Consider the following 21,848-nt stretch of genomic DNA (forward strand, 5'->3'; position numbering starts at 1 on the left):
AATTACAAGCGTAAAACAAGGCCAGTCTAAAATGAAGTATTACCCAGTGGGTGTAAATAATTCATGGGCAAAATAACCCTCCTGGGTCCCCCATTGATTCATCTCACTCCACGGATGCAGAGAGAAATAATCTGCTGGAGGGGCGTTGGAAAACCTCCACGGTGCTTTCAAGGGGCCAGGGTGGTTTCTGAGGGGCTCCATGGGGAATGATCAGTGGCAGCACAAAATGGATTTTCCTCTGATAATAAAACCTTTCTCAAAGCTGACCAAGGGAAAAGAAAACACCATTTGGTGAAGGGAAAAAAAAATTTAAAAAAATAATCATGTTTTACTACTGTGCTCCAAGCAGCGAGCACCAATAATTTGCCCTTCATGTGCAGAGATCCCTGCAGGACCCACCAGAACTTTCCCTGGCAAATATTTGCCTTTCAGCTCAACCAAATCCCTTTCCAAAGGTGCAGCCTGGCTTTTAGGAAAGGTTTTTCCAAGCCTGCTGAGTGCAGGCTGGCTCTGTTTGAGGTTAGAGGTCGAATGTTAGAGAGGTTAGAGAGAGGATGAGGAGTGAGAAGGATGGGAGAACTCCACACTTGGCATCATAAGGGAAAAGTTGGGATGGGAGCTGGCTGCTTCTTCTTTTCTGAGTGCCTGGCACTGGGTTAATGGTTGTGTCACTGAAACCGAAGGAAAAACAGAAATTCTCCAATTTTTTTTTTTTTCTTTTTATTGTTGGAGAATCAAGGCATTACTTAATTCTGGCCAGGAGGTGCAACAGAAATAATTTCGTCCACACATTGCATGGGTTGTGTGGAGAAAATCCTTCAATCACACATGAATTTTACTAGATTTTTCACATACTTACATAGTTAAAACCCAGACAAATTCACTGGTTCCATGTTCATTGGTCCCAAGTTACACAGTTCTTAGTACCTGTGTTCCTACTGTAATCAATATGATCACCCTTCCAGTGAAGAAATCCTAAAATCCACTCTAAACCTCTCCTGGTTGATTTAATAATATCTGATTATTTGTTTTGCTCATCATCTCCCCAGGGTGTGTCCCTAGCAGGGTTTTTGTCTGTGCTGGAGTTTAAGTGCTAGACCAGAGTGTTTCCATCTGGGAGGGTTTCATTTTGTGTGATATTTTTTATTAGTCCATGCAGTTGTGTGGTTACAGCAGTTTCAGTATAGATGTGTGGGAATGGTGAGGAATTAATGAATTTTGGGATGAGTTATGGAAAAAAAATCCTGTCTCGTGCACATCTCCCAACAGCTGTAGCACTCTCAGTCACCACTCGCCAGACCAAAGGACCTGGTGCATTGTCCTGCATGAGTTTATCACTTGCTCGACTTTTCCTGGTGCACATTTGGTGTCTTCCAATAATTCTTGTTATTTTTTGAGCTGGTTGAAGGCATTTCCCCACTTTGTTTTCCAGAGAGAAATGCTGGAGTGAGGTTGTTTGTACCCGCAGTTTGTAGTAGCAGACCCTCCCCTGTTTTTCATAGCTCTGCAAAGCTGGTGAACCAGTAAGGGAAAAAAAGTTTCCTGCTATTCAGAACCTGATTCTCAAGACAAGAGAAGGTTAATAACCTTAGGAGAAGGAGAAGAGCCAGAGAAAATACTGCTTGGACACCTAAGGATGCTTAAAGAACTTTGAAAAAGGAAATCAGGAAGAAAAGCAGGCAGTGTTTGAAAGGAGGGGACGCAGCTCTGGCTACTGGGATTATTCATTCTCAAAGGAAACATAAACAAGCTAAACAAGGAAAATGCCACGCAGAGATCACACATTGTTTTTTAAGGACAGGCCCCTAGACAAGATCCCTGCTGCTGAGCTGTGACCCAGCTCCCAATCAATCTCTTCTTCCTGAAATGTCACTAACCTGCACTTAAGTGCAATAAGCCTTCCCAGCCTAATTGAAATTCTGAGGCAGAGTCAGGAGACATTTGCTTCAAGTAGTGTTTTAATTGTCTGCTCCCCAGGCTGGTAACAGGATATTTTGTGCCTTGTATTATTCAGGGAGACACCAGAGCTCAACCTTTCCCTTCAGGCTTGTGCCCCTCCTGTCTTGGGTTGCTGTTCTGTTCTTTATTTGGCCTCTGCTCACGCATTACCTGTGTGGATCCTCGTGTGCCTGCTCAGCCAGGGATCAGAACCAGCCCATCTGCTTGGATGCAGCTTTTTGATTCCACTTTTTATCTAGAAATAGATAATTTCCAGGAGGCATCAGGCTGAAACCAGACCCCTGGGCTTCTGTAGCCTGGAGTTATCTTTTTTCTTAGCTTTAAGACAACTCCTTTTTCCCAAGCACGTGTCATTACAACTTTCCATGCACATGTTGCTGTAACCAGGAGATTATTCTGGCAGAGAGTGGAAGAAGACTCAAACTCCCCCTGGCCTTTCCCTTTCCTCCCACAAGTGCTGCACTGAACCATGTCCAGAAATGTGCATGAAACCAAGTGGAAGTTGTGGGAAATCACCACAAAACATTGGATAAGGTCAGGCATCCTCAAGAAGAGGTAAAATGAGCCTTAATGACCATCTTAATTCTGGTTTTGTTGGGATTGGGTCAAACCCCAGTCTGTGCTGCATTTTGGAGGAGCTGGGTGATTCATTTTCCTGCAATAACCTTCCTGTCCTCCCCATGAAGGGGATCCTACATAGATTCAGCCCTTCCAGCATCTATGGACCAGAATCAAGTAGAACAAAAACCTTCCTTACCTGTCTTGACTGTTTTATGTGGGCAGGTACCACAGCTGTCCAAAGAAGTGGGTTTGGTTGCAATCCCTTTCTGGATGAGATTGTGACTGTGGGATCTTGTGGGGTTTTGGGGCTACAACAGGCTTAGTAAAAACCACAGGGTTTTTTCCAGCTGGGATCTACATCCATAGATCATGGCCACAAAGAGCAAAATTTGTCTTTCCTCTCCCAGTTTCAGCATCTTCCTCCATCATCTTGTTTCCCATCATCATCTGTCCCACCTTGGAAACCAGGCAGAGAGAAGATGACTCTTTTGGGGTCATGCATGAGATTTCTAACAAGCCTGAGCAGACATCCAGAGTGCTAGTCCTGCCCCTTCAGAGGGCACAGCTCCCTGCACACCTCAGGTGCCCTGGTTCCAGTTTGTTCTGCCCAGAACACCTGCAGGTGCTCTCCTGAGAGGGGACTGCCAAAGGGACAGCTGGATGTGTCTGTGAGTCAGCAGGAGCAGGAGAGGCACCTGCATAGAGCGAGTTCACCACCTGCCTGCAGCAGGCAGGGTTGTTCCTTCTCCTTTCATACAGCTTTGGCTTGAGGTTCCTGCTCATTTTAACCACTTGTGGTTCTCTGCCATCTCTCCTCCCTGATGAGAGAAGGATTTCTCTGACCAAAAAAAATCCTTGATGTCTAAGAAGGTCATTTAGTCTCCTTCTGTAATCAGCAGAGAGGAATGAGTGTTTCTAGCAACATGGCCAAATATAAAGTCTGCTTTTTCAGAGTTCTTATTTTCCTGCTTTATTTATGAAGTGCCCAAGTGGCCAGATCTGCACCACAGAGCTCTAAAACCACCTGAGCTGTTTGCTGCTCACCTGGCAATGCTCTAGAGGGGGGTCTGGGATCTTGCAGTGAGCTCAGAATACAGATCAGGCTGCTTTTGTGTTACTCCCCTCTAAATCCTGCTCTGCTGGTAGAAATGGCCCTCGTGAGGGGGGGAAATTGTGTTTTATGTGTAATTGATTTGGAGTCCCTCAGAGCTCTGTTCTCCTGTCAGTGCCTGAACAGCTGAGTGCTCCAGGCTGCAGAGGTGGAGACATGAGCTATGCCTGTTTTTTATGGGTTTCTTCTCACTCTTCCTAATAAGATGAACTCACAGTCTTTCCATTTCCTTTTTTTTTCTTGCTAACATTTCTTGGATGTAGCTTTACTGATATCTTCCTCTCATTCCCACACATTCCCATGCTGCCTTTTGAGACAGATTGTGAAAAAACCCCAAGAGCTGATAACACTGAATTTGACTCATTTGGACAGTTTTGGGAGGTGAAGCCCCTTCCCATAACCTTTACTCATAACCCAGTTTGCCAGCACCATTTCTTATGCTGAGCTCCTGTTTTGAAGTCCACACATTCTCTTAGCTCCCACCAGGAGAGACCAGAAAAGGCTCAGCCTCCAAATTTGAACCCTTTATTTTTAATCTATAATGTTAGGCCACTTGAATCCTCTCATGGAAAGTTTCTTGCAGTTTTGGTGGCATTAAATGGGCTGCTACTCCCCTTTAGCCTGTTTTATCTCAGAAGACCTCAAAGAGAAATGCAAGGAACATTTTGCTAAGAAGAAATGGAGATACACAGATACTTCCATCTACTGAGATGTGCTACCTAGGACACAATGAGCTTAAAAAGCAATTTTCACATTAGGGATGGGTAAAAGCCAAGACCAGGTGTGCAGGGCTGAGATATTTGTTTTGGTGGCAACAGCTGGGAAGTGCTGGTGCTAATCCTGATTTTAGAGTAATACCTAAAAATATCTCACAGATGTGTAAAACCTGTGGGTTGTACCAGATCTACACTTGGTCTTGCTAAACAGCTCGGCCAGTAGATGTTGCTCTTGGCTCATACTGATGTGCTCAAAAAAAAAAAAAGAAAATATAGATGTATCCAACCTGAGACATTTGGGAAGCCTCTGAAGCCAGACAGTGCAGATCCATTCCTCAGCAGCTTCCCGCTCTTGGCTTTCATGGGCCGTCCTAGAGAAAAATAAAATGTGACACAACTTCTCAGACAGCAGTCACTGGTAATTAGTAGATACAATTATTAGAGGTTGTTTGCCTTGTGTGAAGTGAGAATTGCTGGCCAAGCAGTTGGTATCTCTAGGGGAGGTGGCATTCATAGAATCACAGAATGGTTTGGGTTGGGAGGGACCTTAAAGATCACCCAGTTCCACCCCCTGCCATGGGACAGAACCTTCCCCTATCCCAGGTTGCTCCAAACCCCATCCAAACCTGGCCTTGGACGCTCCCAGGATGGGGCAGCCATAGCTTCTCTGTGCAACATTTGCCAATGTCTCACCACACTCTGAGTGAGGAATTTCTTCTTTATATCTCATCTAAATCTCTCCTTCATTACTTTAAAACCACTCCTGCTTGTCTTATCATTATCTGTCCATGAAAGAATTCACTCTCCCTCCTTTTTAAACCCTCTCTAACTACTGGAAGGCTGCAATGAGGTTATCCAAAAGGGATTTTTCCTCTTTTCATGGAGTGTTATAGGAGAGACAGTCACCTGGTGCCCTGGCTCTTCATCCTGAACAGTCCTGGCAATCCAGGATAACCCAACCACTCCTGACTCTTCTGAGCACCAAGGGTGCAAAAAGGGAAAAAGGATGCAGGGAAATCTTCCACCATCTGTCTCCATCCTCTATTCTCATATAGACTAATTTCCAGTCAATCTGGGGAATGTGCTGGGAGGAAAACACCACCTTTGGTCTGCCCAGGACCTGCCTATTTGTTCATACAATCTTGTAGCACAGGGATATTTGTCTGCCTTCCCTCCTAGGAAAAAAAATAGCTAATGCACATGATGATTAGCAATTAAGTAGGGTCAATAATTTGTAAAGTGGTCTGAGTCCCTGTGTATCTGTTACTAAACCCACTCCTCTCTGCCCTCTCCACACACACTCACCTCTCTCACTCTGCAGCTCCAATCAGAGCAGTGATTGGGCACTGCCTAATGCAGGCTCTCAGGATCAAGGACTGTCTGTGACTGTTTTGCCTATGGAGTGCCAATCCCAGAGCAAGTCTCATTTTACTCAAGGCCTCTTAACACTGCTGGAATATAAATGGCAAATGGGAACAACAGGGAAAGTCGTTTACAAATTCCTGGGTAAATGCTGAGCCTTGGTGGCATCTCCTCATCTGTGATGATTTAATCACTCGATTCTCTGCCCTTCTTTTCTTAAGCAGCACCTCAGACCAAGGGAATTTCACATCAGATTTGCCTCTAGGAACAAAGGGGTTTAAGCCTTTAAGACCTTGATCTCTCAGGGTTGAAGATTATCAGTATGAGGGACTGGATCAGCAGACTCAGGGTTAAGAAATTCTCATGGAGATGCTTTCATTGGGGAAAAGGTTTTCTTTTAGTGGTGACTACAGGAGAAATCAGAGGGAGACCTCACCTGTAGCAAGGTAATATGTGTCCTACATCAAGACATTGTAAAGAACAAGAGCTTAACTCCTATTTAGTTTTCAGACTAAAAACACAGGCTGAGACCACAACCTGCAGGACCACACAAATTCCATTGGCATTTCCTTGTGCCACTCTGGGACTTTGAAGGGACAGACACGTGTGAATAATCCCCTCTCTCCAGTGATAGAAAATGCGACGACTTTGGGAGCAGTCAATTACAAATCAGGCTGAGAATTGCTTTATTCATTCTAATCCAGGGTCTCTGAGGGATCTGTCAGCAAATTGCTGTGCCTGCAGTCTGGTTTATAGTGCCCCAGCTTCAGATTCCCAGCAATGATTCTAAGGATTCTCATGCCACACCTTAATGTCAAAAGATCAATATTAATCTCGTCATTATAGTGCTGGTAAAGGTTGATGATATTGATTTCTTGTCCTTGGTGCCAAGGCATGTTGGGTTAGATACCACGTGGTGATTATCCCAGATGCAGAACTGCAGCTGCTGCCTCCTAAAAGTCTCATTAAGCAGCCTGAAAGGAGCTTCTCATTTGGGTGCCTCCAATGGTTTGAATATATCCCTGCCTTCTCCTGGGACTGAAGAAATTGGGGAATTCAGGTTGATATTCTCTGTTCAGAGAGTGGTGAGGCCCTGGCATAGAATGCCCAGAGAATTTGTGGCTGTGTCATCTCTGGAAGTATTCAAATCCATGTTGGATGAGGCTCTGAGCCATGTGGGATAGTGGGAAGTGTCCCTGGCCGTGGCAGGAGGGTTGGAACTCAATGATCTTTAAGCTTCCTTCAAACCAAACATTCTGTTATTCTATGACTTAACTTCCCCCAAACTCTCCCTTTCTTCACCCAAGTGTTACACGAGCCAGCCATTCTGGCTGCCCCCTCTTAATGAGGGCACTTGGAAGGAGGCAGAGGCACAGAGAGAAGCCTGAAACCTTCTCCTTTCTGCAGTGGAAAACACAAACAAGGTGTCAAGGGCAGAGCTGGGAATGACAGAGGCAGCCTGGGTTAGCATCTTCCTGTACGGGGTGGGTGTGTCCAACAGCTCGGAGAAGGAGAGGACCATGGCAGGAGAAATGCCTGCTGACAACCTGCTTGTTCCCCAGCCTGCCTCAGAGGTGACCACACAAAAAACACTTCCATGTGGTTTTTAGCCACCTCTGCTCCCCTTCCAGGCAAAATCCACATCTCTGTGTGAAGAGGGATTGGCTGTGCCTAACAAAACCTATGGAGTTTTCGCATTAAATATTTGGTTTAATAGTGAAAAGGTGCTGCCTCAGGTGGAGTTTGCCTTTCTGGCTCTGTTTTCGGAGCTGTTTGTGGAGCCAGGAGTGCTGGGTGACACAAATTGTGTGGTGTCCTCATCAAAACTGCTCTGGGAGGGGACACTTGGCGCCTGAGTTGTCCTCCCAGGTGATTTTCTCTTTGTCCTCCTGGAAGAAATTCAGCTGAAGACAATTTGACTTCTCTTAGTGTTGTAAAGATGGGCATGTTTTTTGCTTTACAAAACCTCCTCAGTTCATCCTGCAGAAACAATACTGGCACAGCCCTGCCTTGCAGTGATCTTGCAACAAGAAATATGTCACAGCTCTTGGAGGAGTGAGAAACTGCAGTGTTGGGGACCGCAGGAATCCTTCAGCTGGAACAAGATGGAATTGCATGGGCTTGCAGAGCTCTGGGTGTTGCATTTCATGGTGCTTATGGGTTTATGCAGTGTTCTGCAAAGGTTTTATAGATGAAAATCATGGCTCTTCAAGCCAGGAAAGATGGAACAGAGAATTACTGAATTGTTTAAGTTGGAAAAGCCAACTCAGTCTAAGATCAGTGATTCTTAAGTTTCTGTGGTTGAAATGGCTCCCGAGGTTTTTCTCCAGCCCCACGACTGAAGAGGAAGTCGAGATTTGTCAGTTCTGCTTTTCAAGGTTGTGTATTTTTTCTCATCTATTACATTCTTTCTGTGACCTGCTGAGGTCTGTCCAGCAGGTTGGCTTGTGGCACATACTGACCATCCTTGGGGTGGTGTTAGCTTTTTATACTAAAAACTACATGTACTTTATTTACAATAATTTTCCAATACCTATCACCTATGTTAGACAGTCTGTCTCTACTCTAAACCAACCCAAAAGTGTCACCATCCCAGCAGAAGATGGAGCACAAGAAGAAGAAGAAGGACAGGACACGCCCAGATTCCTCCATCTTGCCTCTTGAACCCCCATTCTAAATGCCCAAAGTTCAACTTTTTCACCCTGTGACAAATTAACTATCATTCTACTTAAACTCTTGTGGCTTGTAAATCTTCACACAAAGTTGGTAATTTTTTTCCATGGGCTAAAATCGAAGGCACAGATGTTTTTGACTCTGTGCCAAGGTCTCTGAGCCCCTTGCCAGGGTCTCAAGTCATCCTGGGCAGCCAGAGGAATGTCCTGGGTTCTGACAAGTGAGTCCAGCCATTAACCCAGACTGCCAAGCCCACCACTAAACAACGTCCCCAAGAGATCATGTAAAGACATGAAAGGAAATTTCACAAATGCTCTCCTTTGACTGTCTTTTATGAAAATAGATAGTGATGCTGGTATCAGGGAAGGTTCCACTCAGCTTAGGCTGCACAGTTAGATTTGAATAGGATCATATATTCCTCACCATAGGGAGACACATGTGGATGAGCAAATCTGTCCCCCCTGTGCTTTGGGGTCTGCAGCAATGTGAAGAAACAAACAGTGCATGAACCCAGCTCTGGTGTGATTTATACAAATTCAGAAAGGTTGAGGGCGGAGAAGAATTTCATTCCTCCCTGGTGGTGCAGGCTGGATTTCTCCTCACAAGTCTGTTCTCTGATATTTTGCCTGCTCTGCTTTGAAATGAGTTAAGTGATTAGGCCTCTATGGCTTTCTTATGGGAATATTCTTCCATGGTTTTATTTGATCTCCAGTTCCAGACTAAACATTCCCTTTCTCATTTCCCTGCCCACCTCCCCCACCATTTCCACATAAATAATCTCTCTTTATCCCTAGTGTTTCATTTGCAGGGATTCACGTAATAAGCACAGCTTTATGCTGGGTTTCCTTGAAAGCTGCACACTGGCCTCATTTCCATCTTCCTTAAGTGATTTGTAGAGCAGAGGGAGATTGAAGCTGCTAAATGATTGTCCAGATTTGACCTCGTTACCTTCATTTGCAGGGACTGGGGAATGCTGTGGGAATCTGTGGCAGCTTTGGCCACTCAGCAGCTTTGAAAAAATCACATCATTTATTTGGGTGCCCAGAAAGGGGTGACCTGAGCAGATTTTGGCAATTTTGGTGGTGGGAAATACTGACCTGACCTGTAGCTGGCTGTGCCCTGACCACATCTCCATGAGGGAGAATCACAGAGTAAAGTCAAGGTAGGAAGAGTCCAAGCAACTGGGAAAGTACCAGTGCCATCTTGTTGTCCAAATCAGGGGGTTTTTGGCCCAATATCCTCTCATTAGCAGTGGCTAACAAGGGAAAATAGCAGAACAAGACAAACACACTGCTTGAAAGGAGGTTGTGGCCAAGTGGGGCTCGACATCTTCTCCCAGGCAACCAGCAACAGGAAAAGAGAGAATGTGCCAAGAGAGATTCATGCTGGATATCAGGAAGAATTTACTCACTGAAAGGCTTGTCAGGCATTGGAATGGGCTGCCAAGGGAGGTGATGGAATCACCATCCCTGGAAGTGTTCAAGCAATTATTGGAGGTGGCACTGAGTGCTGTGATTTGGTCAGCAAGGTCAGGGGTTGGACTCAATGATCCTGAAGGTCCTTTCGAACTTTGCACAACTCAGCAGCTTGAAGCCCAGGGAACTTCTGGACAAGAGCTGCTGGCTTTGTATCTACTACCAATTATGGGTTTGTCTTTCATGCATCTCCCCAGTTATGTTTTATATTCATGGAAACCTTGGTGCTTTTTCCTGCTGTGAAAGCATTGCACCATTTGACACTGCTCTGTGTCTGTAAATTATATCCTTGACTGGTTTTGCACCTGCCTCCCGCCCATTTCATTTGACACCCCTCAATTCCAGTGCTGGAAAACTCAAGGAGCAGTCAGTCCCTGGTTACCTTGCCCTGCAGCTCATGAACTTTTAATGCACATTTATAATTTTTCTCCCCTCACCCATCTCCTTTCCATGGAGAAAAGTCAAACAATCATGGAATGGTTTTGTTTGCAAGGGGTCTTGAAGATCGCCTCATTCCAAGCCTCCTTTCTTGTTCAGGGACATCTTCCACCATCCCAGGTTGCTCCAAGCTCTGTCCAACCTGTACTTGAAAACTTCCAGGGATGGGGCAGCTACAGCTTCCCTGAAAAATCTGTGCCAGGGCCTTACTGTCCTCATAGTAGAGATTCCTTCCTGTTATCTAATCTAAATCTACCCTCTTTCAGCTTAAACCCATTCCCCTTCGTCCTATCACTGCATGTCCTTGCAATGAATTATTATGCTTTTTAGGGAGCTTGGGGCGTTGGTTTTTATATTAATGTGCACAATCTGCAAAATAGCAAAATGTTTCATGGGATTTATATTGGAAAGGGCAGACAAGGAACCCACTGGAGCAACTCCCTTGTGCTGTTGTGGGTTTCATCTCATGGGGCACAAGGAGGGGACATCTCCCTGAAAGATTTCTCTCCTTTTTTTCCCTCAGAAGGGACAAACTGAATGTATGACTTTCCAGGGAATGATCACTGATAGGTGTAATAGAAGGATGTCTTCAGAATAACCCCTTCTGGACTTGCTCTTTTCCAGCACATTAGAAAGGAGAGTGATAAAGGAGCAGCTCCCTGACTTGTCCCATTGTGTAAAAAATTCAGGATTCAGATGGTGTAAGACACTCTCATTCTTGATCTCCCTTCAGTATCCTTCCCCACTATTTACATAAGAAATGACATTTTTCCCCTTCATTTGCTAATTGAGATGATTCAGAAACTGTGATATAAATTCCACTACAAATATTCCCAGTGGTAGCATACAGAGCTGTGGTGGGATTTTTGCAGTCTGGACATGTTTTTCAGACACAAAATGCCCTGACCTACTGAGTTGGAGACAGCTGCCAACAAGACGTGTCTTCAGCTGGGGTCAGTGAGAGGCTAAAACCAAAAAAGCAAAATCAGAGGTGGATGTGGAGTATCAGCAAAACCCCTTTTGCTCTATTGATTGTCTTGTGCAGATTCTTTAGTTTTTACTGTTGTCACTGCCATCTAATTTAAGGGATTGCTGTTAAATTAAGAGGCATGATTGACTGACTGTCATCTGAGACACATTGCAGCTGTCAGCTGTGAAGATAAACTCCGGATTGGGATGCTCATCTTCCTGAAGATCAAGGGTGTTTGGACGAGGTGTCTAAGTGGAGCCCTCTCAGTTAATTTGCAGTAGGAAAGACTCATTCGTTTTGCAATCTCTACTTAAGATTCAGAATGAGAAAAGCCAAATATGAGCTTGCTGGTTGATGTAAACCACCTCAGAATTTTCTCCATTTAACCGGAGAATTAAAATGCATTGGGTCAGCCTTGCATGAAAAGTAATTTTTTTAGTCCATGGTCATGATAAGAACTGACTGAGGAGGATCAAAACCTCTTTAGAAACTGGATTAAAGGCCTCCCTGAATGACAGGCACTCAGACCAACCACAAGCCTCAGATGCAAGAGCCACCTTCCTTAAAACACATTCTAGGAGCTTGGGCTGCTCTCCAAAAATAAAAAACACAAGTTAAACCTGGCTTTGTGATCAAGGTGACAGCTGCTGGTTGTGGTGGGAACCTCTGGAACCAGAGGCATGAGCCACAACTCCTCCATTTTAGGGAGATAAAGGGCAAAATGAGAGAATTTCATGGTTCTACAGGGCCATAGCTGAGAAAAACTTCACAAAGTGGGAACGGGTTGGGTGTGTGACCTTCAGAGGGTTCTGTGCCTTTGAAAAGCAAAATCCTGCACAGAGCAGTTGCAGCAGCCTCATTATTTGTGGATTAAGGACAGATGGCAACTCAACCCGCATCGATCAGCAGGAGCAGCAGTTTGCTGAGAGCTCATGGAACAGGACTCCAGGGGTAGCAAGGACTGCCTGCAAAGGGTCCCATTAACTTCAGAGCAAGCTTGCACTGCATTTCATGTGGATTCCTCACTTCCCAGTGTCAAAAAAAACCATCCAACCTCATGCTCAAAATGGAAGAAAGGGCAGAGCAAGAGATTGTGTGGTGGGCAAGTGGAGATGGATGTTTTATAGGGGGTAGGGAGTCCATGGGAGCTGTGAGGGATGGACTGAGGGATGTGCAGCCTCTGCAGGGATCACATCACACTTGCATCCCTTCTGCAGATTCTGCATTGTGCTGAAAGCATCTGTGTGACACCACAGCCATTGCAGATCATTCCACAGCCATTTTAGGTCATTCTTTTCACAGAACCATGGAATCATTAAGGTTGGAAAAGATCACCAAGCCCAACCACCATGTTCACCACCACCATGTCCTCAAGTGCCACATCCACACCTTGTCTGAGCACTCACAGGGTTGGTGACCCCACCTCTTCCCTGGGCAGCATGTTGCAGTGCTTAACAACTCTTTCTGTGAAGAAATTTTTCCAAATAAATAATCTAAAACTCCCCCTGACACATCTGAGGCTGTTTCATCCTGTCACTTGCTACTTGGCTGACACCTACCTCACTACAAGCTCCTGTCAGGGAGTTGTAGGGAGAGATGAGGTCTCCCTTCAGCCTTTTTCTCCAGGCTGAGCCCCCCTTAGCTCCCTCATCCACTCCTTCCCAGAAACCAGATGCAGCAGTGGGCACAAGAACCCTGTGTTTTCCTCATGGCACAGCATTTTCCCCCTGAAATGTGGGATAGGAATAACTTCATATAATAGACCCTTAACCACTTGTTTACAGCTCCACTAAAAAAGACAAATCACTTGAAGCAGTGAAGGACTAGACCCAGGAAAAGAAGGAGGATTTCAAAAGGTTTATCTGACAGCCAATAAACAAGATAAATAACATGCAGCATTTAATTTGTCAGGACCATGGTACTACCTGATGATAAAAAAGGACCGCTCCATAAAGTGGGGAATACCTTTGTCTTGGCTGTAAATGCCTGGCTTGATTTACTAAGTGCCCTGGTAGTTCTCTAGCTCCTCTTTAGCACTCACAAATGGGATGGAAACTGAGGACTGAGGAGAGGAAGGAACTTATCTGAGCTCAACCTCATAAACTGATCTCATTCCAGTTAAGGATTTGAGATCATGAAGGTTTTTATCTTATTTTGCCTGGTTCTCCCATTGCTGAGGATAAGCAGAGTAAGAGTTACCCCCTCTGTTCTGGTCTGCTCTGCTCAGGTGAGACCCCCACCTGCAGAGCTGCCCCAGCCCTGGGGCCCAGCACAGGAAGGATTTGGAGCTGCTGGAGGAGTCCAGAGGAGGCACCAAGGGGATCAGAGGGATGGAGCAGCTCTGCTCTGAGGAAAGGCTGAGAGAATTGAGATTGTTCAACCTGGAGAAAAGAAGCTTTAGGGTTACCTAATTGTGGCCTTCCAGTACCTGAAGGAAGCCCACAAGGAACATGGAGAGAGAATATTTACAAAGCCCTGGAGTGACAGGACAAGGGGGAATGGCTTTAAACTAAAAGAAAAGAGGTTTGGCTTGGATATGAGGAAGCAATTTTTGCTTATGAGAGTGGTGAGGTCCTAGCAGAGGTTTTTCAGAGAAGCTGTGGCTGTCCCATCCCTGGAAGTGTCCAAGGCCAGGTTGGATGGGGCTTGGAGCAAACTGGGCTGGTGTAAGGTGTCCCTGCCCATGGCAGGAGGGTGGAACTCGATGTCCTCTGAGGTCCCTTCCAGCTCAAACCATTCCATGATTCTGTGATTCTGTGATTTAAGAAATCAGAGACTGGCACTTTCATTATCCTCCCTCTTTCATGTAATGAGACCAGACAACATTAATTTCTCTGTGTATTTAGGGGATCATTGCCATAATGGGTCATATCCCAACATGCAGAACTGTTTGAATAATCCATTATCAAACTGGGAACACCGTGACAGCCAGTGAGTCTGGGCCCATATTCTGCTTACAAACACAATATAAAATAACTTCTAAAGACACTGGAGCAATTATGTATTTTGTCTCAACAAAAATCATCCCAAATAAATCACAATTCGAGCCAAGGCTGGCGTGAAACTGCTCTCTCCCTTCCCCAGCCTCACTCCTAATCTGCAAGAGAGTGAGATGGAAGACACACATCCTGAAAAGGGCAAGCCAGGAGCTGATTAACTCCTAAAGGTGTCTGGTTACAGATATCCTATTGATCAGCCCGAGGCTGTCATCAGGATACCTCCCATTACACTGATGGTTTCCCTTACAAAGGAAACACAATCTGTCTTCCATAAGGAAATGGAAGACAAGCCTGTGTTCCTGTGCTGTTTAGAAAAGTGACCAGCACAGAAAGTGACCTATGAGGGAAAGACAGTCTTCTTCAAGGTCAAGTATTTGTTTTGTGCCAGTAACAACTCCATCCTCCACTGTGTTGCCAGGATCTCTGGGCACTTTGCTGGCAAGTTCACTGCCCTCCATTTCCTTCCTGCTCCATTTTTCCATGTTATTCTCATGATTAAGAGTCTGAGTAGCTTCCATGGCCTTCCGCAGTGGAAATGTTGCTGAGCCTCTGTTTATTTTCACTTTGTCTTGGAGGGAGAAATTGAACAACAACCAGGCTGGAGGTAGCAGAGTATGAACTTGAGGGTTTTTGCTGTGGAGGTGGACAAGTGTTTGACCATCTCTGTGCAAGAGGGTGCTGATAATGTCCCTAAATTCTGACCTAACACCTAGTTGGGCTCTTTTTTCCAGACAAGGCTGGTGTCCTGTGTAGGAACCAGCAGAGCCCAGAGCTCATAGTACAGCCACAGTCTCATAAACAGCAATTCAGGAAGGCTGAGTCAGCTGAAGTTCATCATCTGCATCTCTCAATTCTCTGGCTGTTGGCAAGGGGGAAAAAAAAAATAGGGGAGTGTGGGTTATTTCATTTTTATTTTAAATACAAAAATTTTCCCAGTGTTTCCTGTCTTCAAAAAACCCCGCATCTTTAGCTCATTATCCTTATCTGTGCCTGAGCACAGCACAGAGCTGAATTCCCTGGACCTGAAACATCTCCAAGGGTAGCTGTGGGTAATGAGAGAATTCACAGCAGGAAAAGCAGCCATGTGAAAGTGGCCACCTCTGGGCTGAAGGGCCACCTCTGCTCCTCCCCATGAGGTGGACAAACGATGGAGCAGAACAGTGAAGCCAGGGCTTATTTCAGCAGATTTTAGATTGCTGCATGCGGCCGATGGGGAGCAAACTGACCACTGAGGGATATGACAGCTTATCCATCACCTGGAAGGACTGGATAACCCCCTGCTGACTTTTACAACCCAAAACTCAGCCTTTCTGTGCTCCCTGCAGGTGTTTGGACTGTGGGAGGCCAGCCAGATTCAGATGGTCTTCACAGTCCATCCTGCCATCAGTATTTATGGACGTTCCACCTGGGCCAGTTGCTCTTGGCAGGAAGCTGGAAAGACACAGGGTGGAGAAGGATGCAGAGGCTCAGAATTTCCCTTAAGCAGCAGGATCATCCTTGCAGCCAGGTGGTTTGGTGGATCCATCAGTTTTCAGAGCTATAGATTGATGTGGGGAAAGCTGAGCGTTGCTAACACCAGCACTGAGCATGGCCTGGGAGAGGAGCCAAAAATGCACCCTCATCTTGTTCCCTGTGGGTTCTACAAAGGGTGCTGGAGGAGAATGTCATTCCCATGTTATTCCTCCACCAAAGCTGTCCTTGAGAGCTGTGCCTTTCTGTGGCTGGTGGGGTCTGCAGTGTGGGGAAAGGAAATGTCTTTTTGGGGAGAACATGAGTGGTAGAACCTTATCCCCTCTCACCTTCCTTGTCTTCACATTGTGTGTTTGTGTGCTGGCAGAGGAGGAGGCACAACCTCACTGATGGTGGATTTGTACCTTGAAGTGGTTTTTGCTTGTGTCTTCTGGGGTTGGAAGCTAACAGAACACAAAATGGACAGCACAACAAAAATGGACATAGGGTCTTGTCAGGGGGGAGCTCTTTGCCACAGTAAGCACAGGAAGGGCAGGATTGGTTGGAATCAGAATATCCTGAGGTGGAAGGGATCCCGAAGGATCACTGAAGTCCAACTCCTGGCTCTGCACAGGGCAGCCCCAAGAACCCCACCCTGTGCCTGAAGGCATTGTCCAAACATCTCTTAAACTCTAGAAATAGGAATAACTGGAGAGAAGTCAGTGTGAAGTCAGGCAATGCTTCCGCCTTCCTCTTCTTGACTTTCTGGGTGTCCTGGTTCAGGGCAAATTTTGGAGAGAACCTCCCATAGGGGCTCCTCTTGGAAAGCAGCTTCAGTCAGCCCCTACCTCCAGCTGGTCCAGGAAAAAAACCTCCTTGGAGAAAAGTGGAAAAAAACCTGTTTATTAAACAATAAAACCTAAACAATATTAAACAATAAAACCCCTTGCTGCTCCAAAAGAAATGACCAACTCATAAAGTCTCCCCTCCAGCGCTGGAAATGCCACGGCCCAGGCTCGGCCTAGTGGGCCACAGGTGGAGCTGCCGGTGCTCTACTGGGTGTTCAGTCAGAGCAGGTTTAAACAGCTCCAAAGAAAAGGGAAAAAAAGACCCACAGTGCAGGGAACTTCTTTGCCTCAGCTAGCTAAACTAACTAAAACAAAGGAGAACTCTGTCCTGATGTCTGTCCAGCCGCAGACAACACGATCCAGGAGGAGGAATGTGGAGGGGCGAGTGCAGTCTCTGAAAACAAACTGCTGCTTCTTCTCTCCCCCTTAACTCTTGGAACAAGACTTAAAGGTGGAAAACTTATTATTCAGCATACACAGAACAAGATTATTGGGGATAAAAGCATCATATAGTGTCACAATCCATCCTTACGAACAGAGTTTGTGATGGTTTGTGGATTTGATCTCAGGATGCACAAAGAACCGACACGGTACAAGGGCGTTTGCAATGATAATCAAAACAAATGTACCTTTATTGAATGACCACAGCAAAATGAGATAGAGAGATTAAGGAAGAGAAAAAGATAGAGAAAAAGAGAGAGAGAGAGAGAGAGAGAGAGAGGGATATAGCTACCCAATGTAGAGACGAAGTCCTTTGGTCCAGTCCAGTCGAGGTTCCGCCTGTTACGTCAGGGAGATCTCAAAATCTCTAGCTAACTCAGAGGTTTTTATTATGATAATTCTATTGAAAATTGTGAGGGGGGAAACAGATACAATAACGAATAGATGTAACAGGTAGTCCATGTTCTCAGCAGTAAACCAGAGCCATTGTTTTCTTAGTCCAGTGGTCACAATATCTCATGCAAACATCTCGCTTTGGTCAGCTTGCCTCCCCCACACACCTCCCCCAGCCTGTGGGTTTCAGTCCCAGTCCTTGGAAGGAGCAGAGGGACCTTTTCACATGGGGGTTCCATGTCTCAGTCCTCGAAGGAGAGTTTTCTTGCATTTCAGTCTGTCTGTCACAGTGGTTGTAAAACAGGTGAGGGTCTTCTGTGGGAAACCACCCAGAACTCAGGAGAAGTCCAGCCAGGCCGAGAGGTGGGACAGCTCTAAGGCTGTTGTTGCAAAAAGAGCATGGTGCCCCCTTCTTTGGGCTCAGTGTGGCATACAGCAAACAATGCCTGTGAAAACAAATAACTTAGCACTGTGCTCTCAGGTCTCGGGGCCTTTGGCATGTGACTTTCTCCTACAGGGCTAGATGGGAGGGGGGTCTTCTCTTCAGTGGTCCCCAAATGACAATCGTGAGGCAGATCAGGGAAAATTCAGACAGACTCTCACAATAGTCAACCCGGGACACTGGGCTAACCTGCAGTTTCCAGTCCCACCATTTTTAGAGACACCCCATGTGAAAAATGCCAATCACTTGTTTTTTTAAAATTTTAAAAGTTTAATAGTAATAAAATGGTTATAAAAATAGTAATACAGTTAGAGTAATAATAATTTGGACAACTTGAATTAGGACAATAGGAGACAATAGAACCAAAGAGTTACAGAGTTACAGAGGATTAACCCTTAAAAACAATAGCCTGTTGCATATTCATACACCTCTTATATGTTGCATAAATTCCATTCAAACAAAAGATTCGTTCTGGTCAGTGTCAACTTCTTCCTCCTAATCCTAAGGCGCCTTCGATCTTTAGCTAGGCAGGAAAAATTCAGTTTCTTCTGATAAGACAACAATAAATTCCTTTTCTCTGAAAGATTTAGGTGTCTTGTGGCTGCTATCTGGTGTGAGTGCCTCATTCCTTTCATAAAAAAATATCCCACTTACATAGTGTGACAGCGTTCACGGGGGTCTTAGGATGAGGGAAGAGATGAGAATGTTGACTTCATGTTTCAGAAGGCTTGATTTATTATTTTCTGATATATATTATATTGAAACTATGTTAAAAGAATGGAAGAAAGGATTTCATCAGAAGGCTAGCTAAGAATAGAAAAGGAATGAATAACAAAGGCTTGTGACTGACCAAGACAGTCCGGACAGCTGGACTGCGATTGGCCAGTAATTAGAAACAACCACATGAGACCAATCACAGATCCACCTGTTGCATTCCACAGCAGCAGATAACCATTGTTTACATTTTGGTCCTGAGGCCTCTCAGCTTCTCAGGAGAAAAAATCCTAAGGAAAGGATGTCTGTGATCACATAGTTCTTATTTTAACTACAGAAGTTACCTTTTAAATACAAGACTACATTTACCATATTATTAAAATGTTAATACAGCACTACTAATCAACACATCAAAATACATACAGTAAATATCTGCGTAGGGCCATATTTTCACACTTTTCACACCCCAGTTTTGAGTCTTGGCAGCTGGAACACGGCAGGCTCTGGGCTCTCACGGAGGCTGATGGGGCTTTTCTGGATCTTGCCCAGGTGGTTGGAACTCCTGGTCGGCTTGGGGCGACTGCACCAAGGACTGCGGGGGCGGCCTGCAGACCCGCATGCGCTCCTGCAAGCCCCTTCCCAACGAGGGCCTGGCCTGCGAGGGAGTGCTGGAGGAAGGACGGCTGTGCAATAGGAAGGCTTGCAATAGTAAGTGGAGGCATGTTCCCTTGCACGCGCGGCTCCCGGGAGGAGGAGGAGGATGGCTTCATCCCCATGGAGGATGGAGGGTGCTGCTGAGGCTCGGGGAAGCTGCCCCAGGGCTGTGTTGGAGCAGGGAGCCCAGGGGAATGTGTGGATTTGGCTGTGCATGGCCCTGCCCGTTGTCCCTGCCTGTCTCGCATGCACACGCACACGTGCTGGCACGGTCTTCCTGCACCTTCCAGGCCTTCAGCCCAAAGAATTTATAGGAATCTGTAAGCAGGCTTACATCAGGCTTTCTTATCCTGGCGCCACGTCCTTACAAGCATTTTTTTTTTCAGTTCTCCCAAATAATTAAAGCTGAGAGAGATGTTAATCTTGCTTCTTAGTTTAGTTCAAAAGCAATGCCCCTTTCTTTCTTTCACAAATGGAAGCCCCTGGTGATAAGATGAAGAGAAAGATCTGGCTGTTAGACAGGGATTGAATGATGCAAAGACTTCGGTGTGTGCTCCGCTCTCCCCCTGTAATGCATCCTCCTTCCAGGTCCTCTTCTCCAGAGAACAGGCCACAGAGTGCCCACACCATCAGATAATGATGGGTTGAGCTGGTGAACCTCCAGCACTTTCATCCCCAGTTCTTCTACTGCTTTAAGCTGTGTTGGGAGGGGGATGAAGAGGCAAAGCCAACTGCAGACACAGCTCAGCCCAATAAATGCAAGCAAATGGCTGGTTATAATTATTCCCTTCTTTTTATTTCAAATTCAGAGTAGAGAATGTTTGAATAACTCCTCTGACTAGTCAAATAACTAAGGAAAGTTCAACTGTCTTCAAAGGCTGGGAAGTATCTCCTGATAAGGAGGAAGTTCAAATAAAGGGACATAAACATATTCCTCTAATAAGGGCTAAAATGATTTCATGCATTTTTTAACATTTCCATAAATTTAAAATATGTTGTAATTAGGCTTAGACATTTTTTTTTCTTTAATGAAACCTGGTATATTGAATTCCATCTCCTTGACTAACAATTGCTAAATTCCCTCTGAGGTTTGCCCACCCCAGGGATATTTAATCCGTGTCCCCCATGCTTGGTGGTGACTTTGCAGTCATGACTCAGCTGTGGCTTGTGGCAGGAAGAGTAGGAATGCAAGGACCTGGAAGCTGGTCCTGAAAAAAGTCCAGCTGTGGGATTATGGTGTGCCCGAGTGGAGTTGGAGGAAGGGCCACACCAGTCTTGGTGTGTGAAGGAAGAGATGGCACTGGGAGTGGGACAGGGGGATCTTCAGGGCTGGTCACTCTTTGACCATGGGAGCACATGGGACAGCAGGCAAAAAACCTCCTTATTGTGTCCCTCCTATGCTGGATAAACTAGGGGAGACCCAGTTCCCCAGATTCTCTTTGCAGGACATCCTTCCTCATCCCTAACCATCTCCCAAGCTGTCCATGGGACCTGTTTGATTCTTTTGCAGCCCTCTTGATGTGGTGGAGGGGGAATATTCTGTTTTCCAGGGCCAGCCTCATCAGCACTGAGCAGGGGGTGTAACATCTTGCCTTGATTTTCCCCAGAAGCATGTTAGATCATTCATGTTAGATCTCCTGAGGTTGTGGTGGCAAGGAAAACCATCGAGGCTGGGTTGGATTTCCATGGCATGGAGTGCAGCAGTGAAGAATTAATCAGTTTTTACTCATTATTTACTTAACTTTTTCCAGACCACAACAATCAGTAAGGCAAATCCTAAGTGCAAAAAAACCTGAAGGGGCTATGATTCAATAGATTACTTCACTTGTCTTCCTGTCCTTTTTCCATTGCATTCCCAGCCAATTCCTCCTCCAAACTGCAATGAGATTAGTTCATCTCAGATTATTTGGAAAGAAGGAATTTTAAGCTAAGTGGAAAGTCCTAGTTTGGAAGGAGAACACACACACGGAGTTGGGCATCAGAAACTGATTTATTCCATTGAAATAAATTAATTCTGATTAATTGTCCCAAGACCCTCTTTGCAGACAAGCTGCTGAGCCCCATTTTGATGTTTTCATGCTGGAAAGGGTTTGAGGGGATATGTGAGCAATAAATCTTGCCAGAAGACTTCTCCATGCACATCTTGAGGTCTGTGTCCTACTTCAAGATAAATCTGTTCAAAACTGTTAACTTGGCTCTGAACTTGCCTCTAAGTGAGTCTGTCCCCGGCTGCCTTTGCCCAAAGAGATGCACTTTTGACCCAAGAAGGGTTTTTCATTTTCTTGCACGTATCTTTTCCTTCTCTTTACTTTGATCTGCACCAAAACCTAAGAGGATTTAAAAGTAGAATAGAAATCCTGTTTTAAATGTGTCACTGTTATTTTCATATTGACTTTTGCTCATAGATTTGTTAGGGATGAGTAGAATGTTCGTTCTTTCCCTGGAACTGTTATTATTATAAGTGTTCATTATAAGCTCCAGTTAAATAGATTCTAATTATTTCTCTTTTTAATTAAAAGAATAAAATGAAGAAAAAGTAAAAAAAAAAAAAAAAAAAAAAAGGAACTGGCCAGGAGAACAACTTTATCTTCAATTGTTCAGCATTTAAGCAGCTTGTATAACACCTGACTAGCTCTTCAGGTA

At 45.2% G+C, this 21,848-nt stretch overlaps 1 protein-coding gene across 1 annotated transcript in view; it reads left to right on the plus strand.

Annotated features, from left to right (window-relative positions):
• Positions 1–21,848, plus strand: part of ADGRB1 (adhesion G protein-coupled receptor B1) — a 208,388-nt gene that overhangs the window by 25,536 nt on the left and 161,004 nt on the right. The window contains 1 exon segment of the mRNA XM_059471546.1: positions 19,101–19,259. Coding sequence (XP_059327529.1) covers positions 19,101–19,259 — 159 coding nt within the window.

Source organism: Ammospiza nelsoni, chromosome 1 (genome assembly GCF_027579445.1).
Source record: "Ammospiza nelsoni isolate bAmmNel1 chromosome 1, bAmmNel1.pri, whole genome shotgun sequence".
NCBI classification, from domain to species: Eukaryota; Metazoa; Chordata; class Aves; order Passeriformes; family Passerellidae; genus Ammospiza; species Ammospiza nelsoni.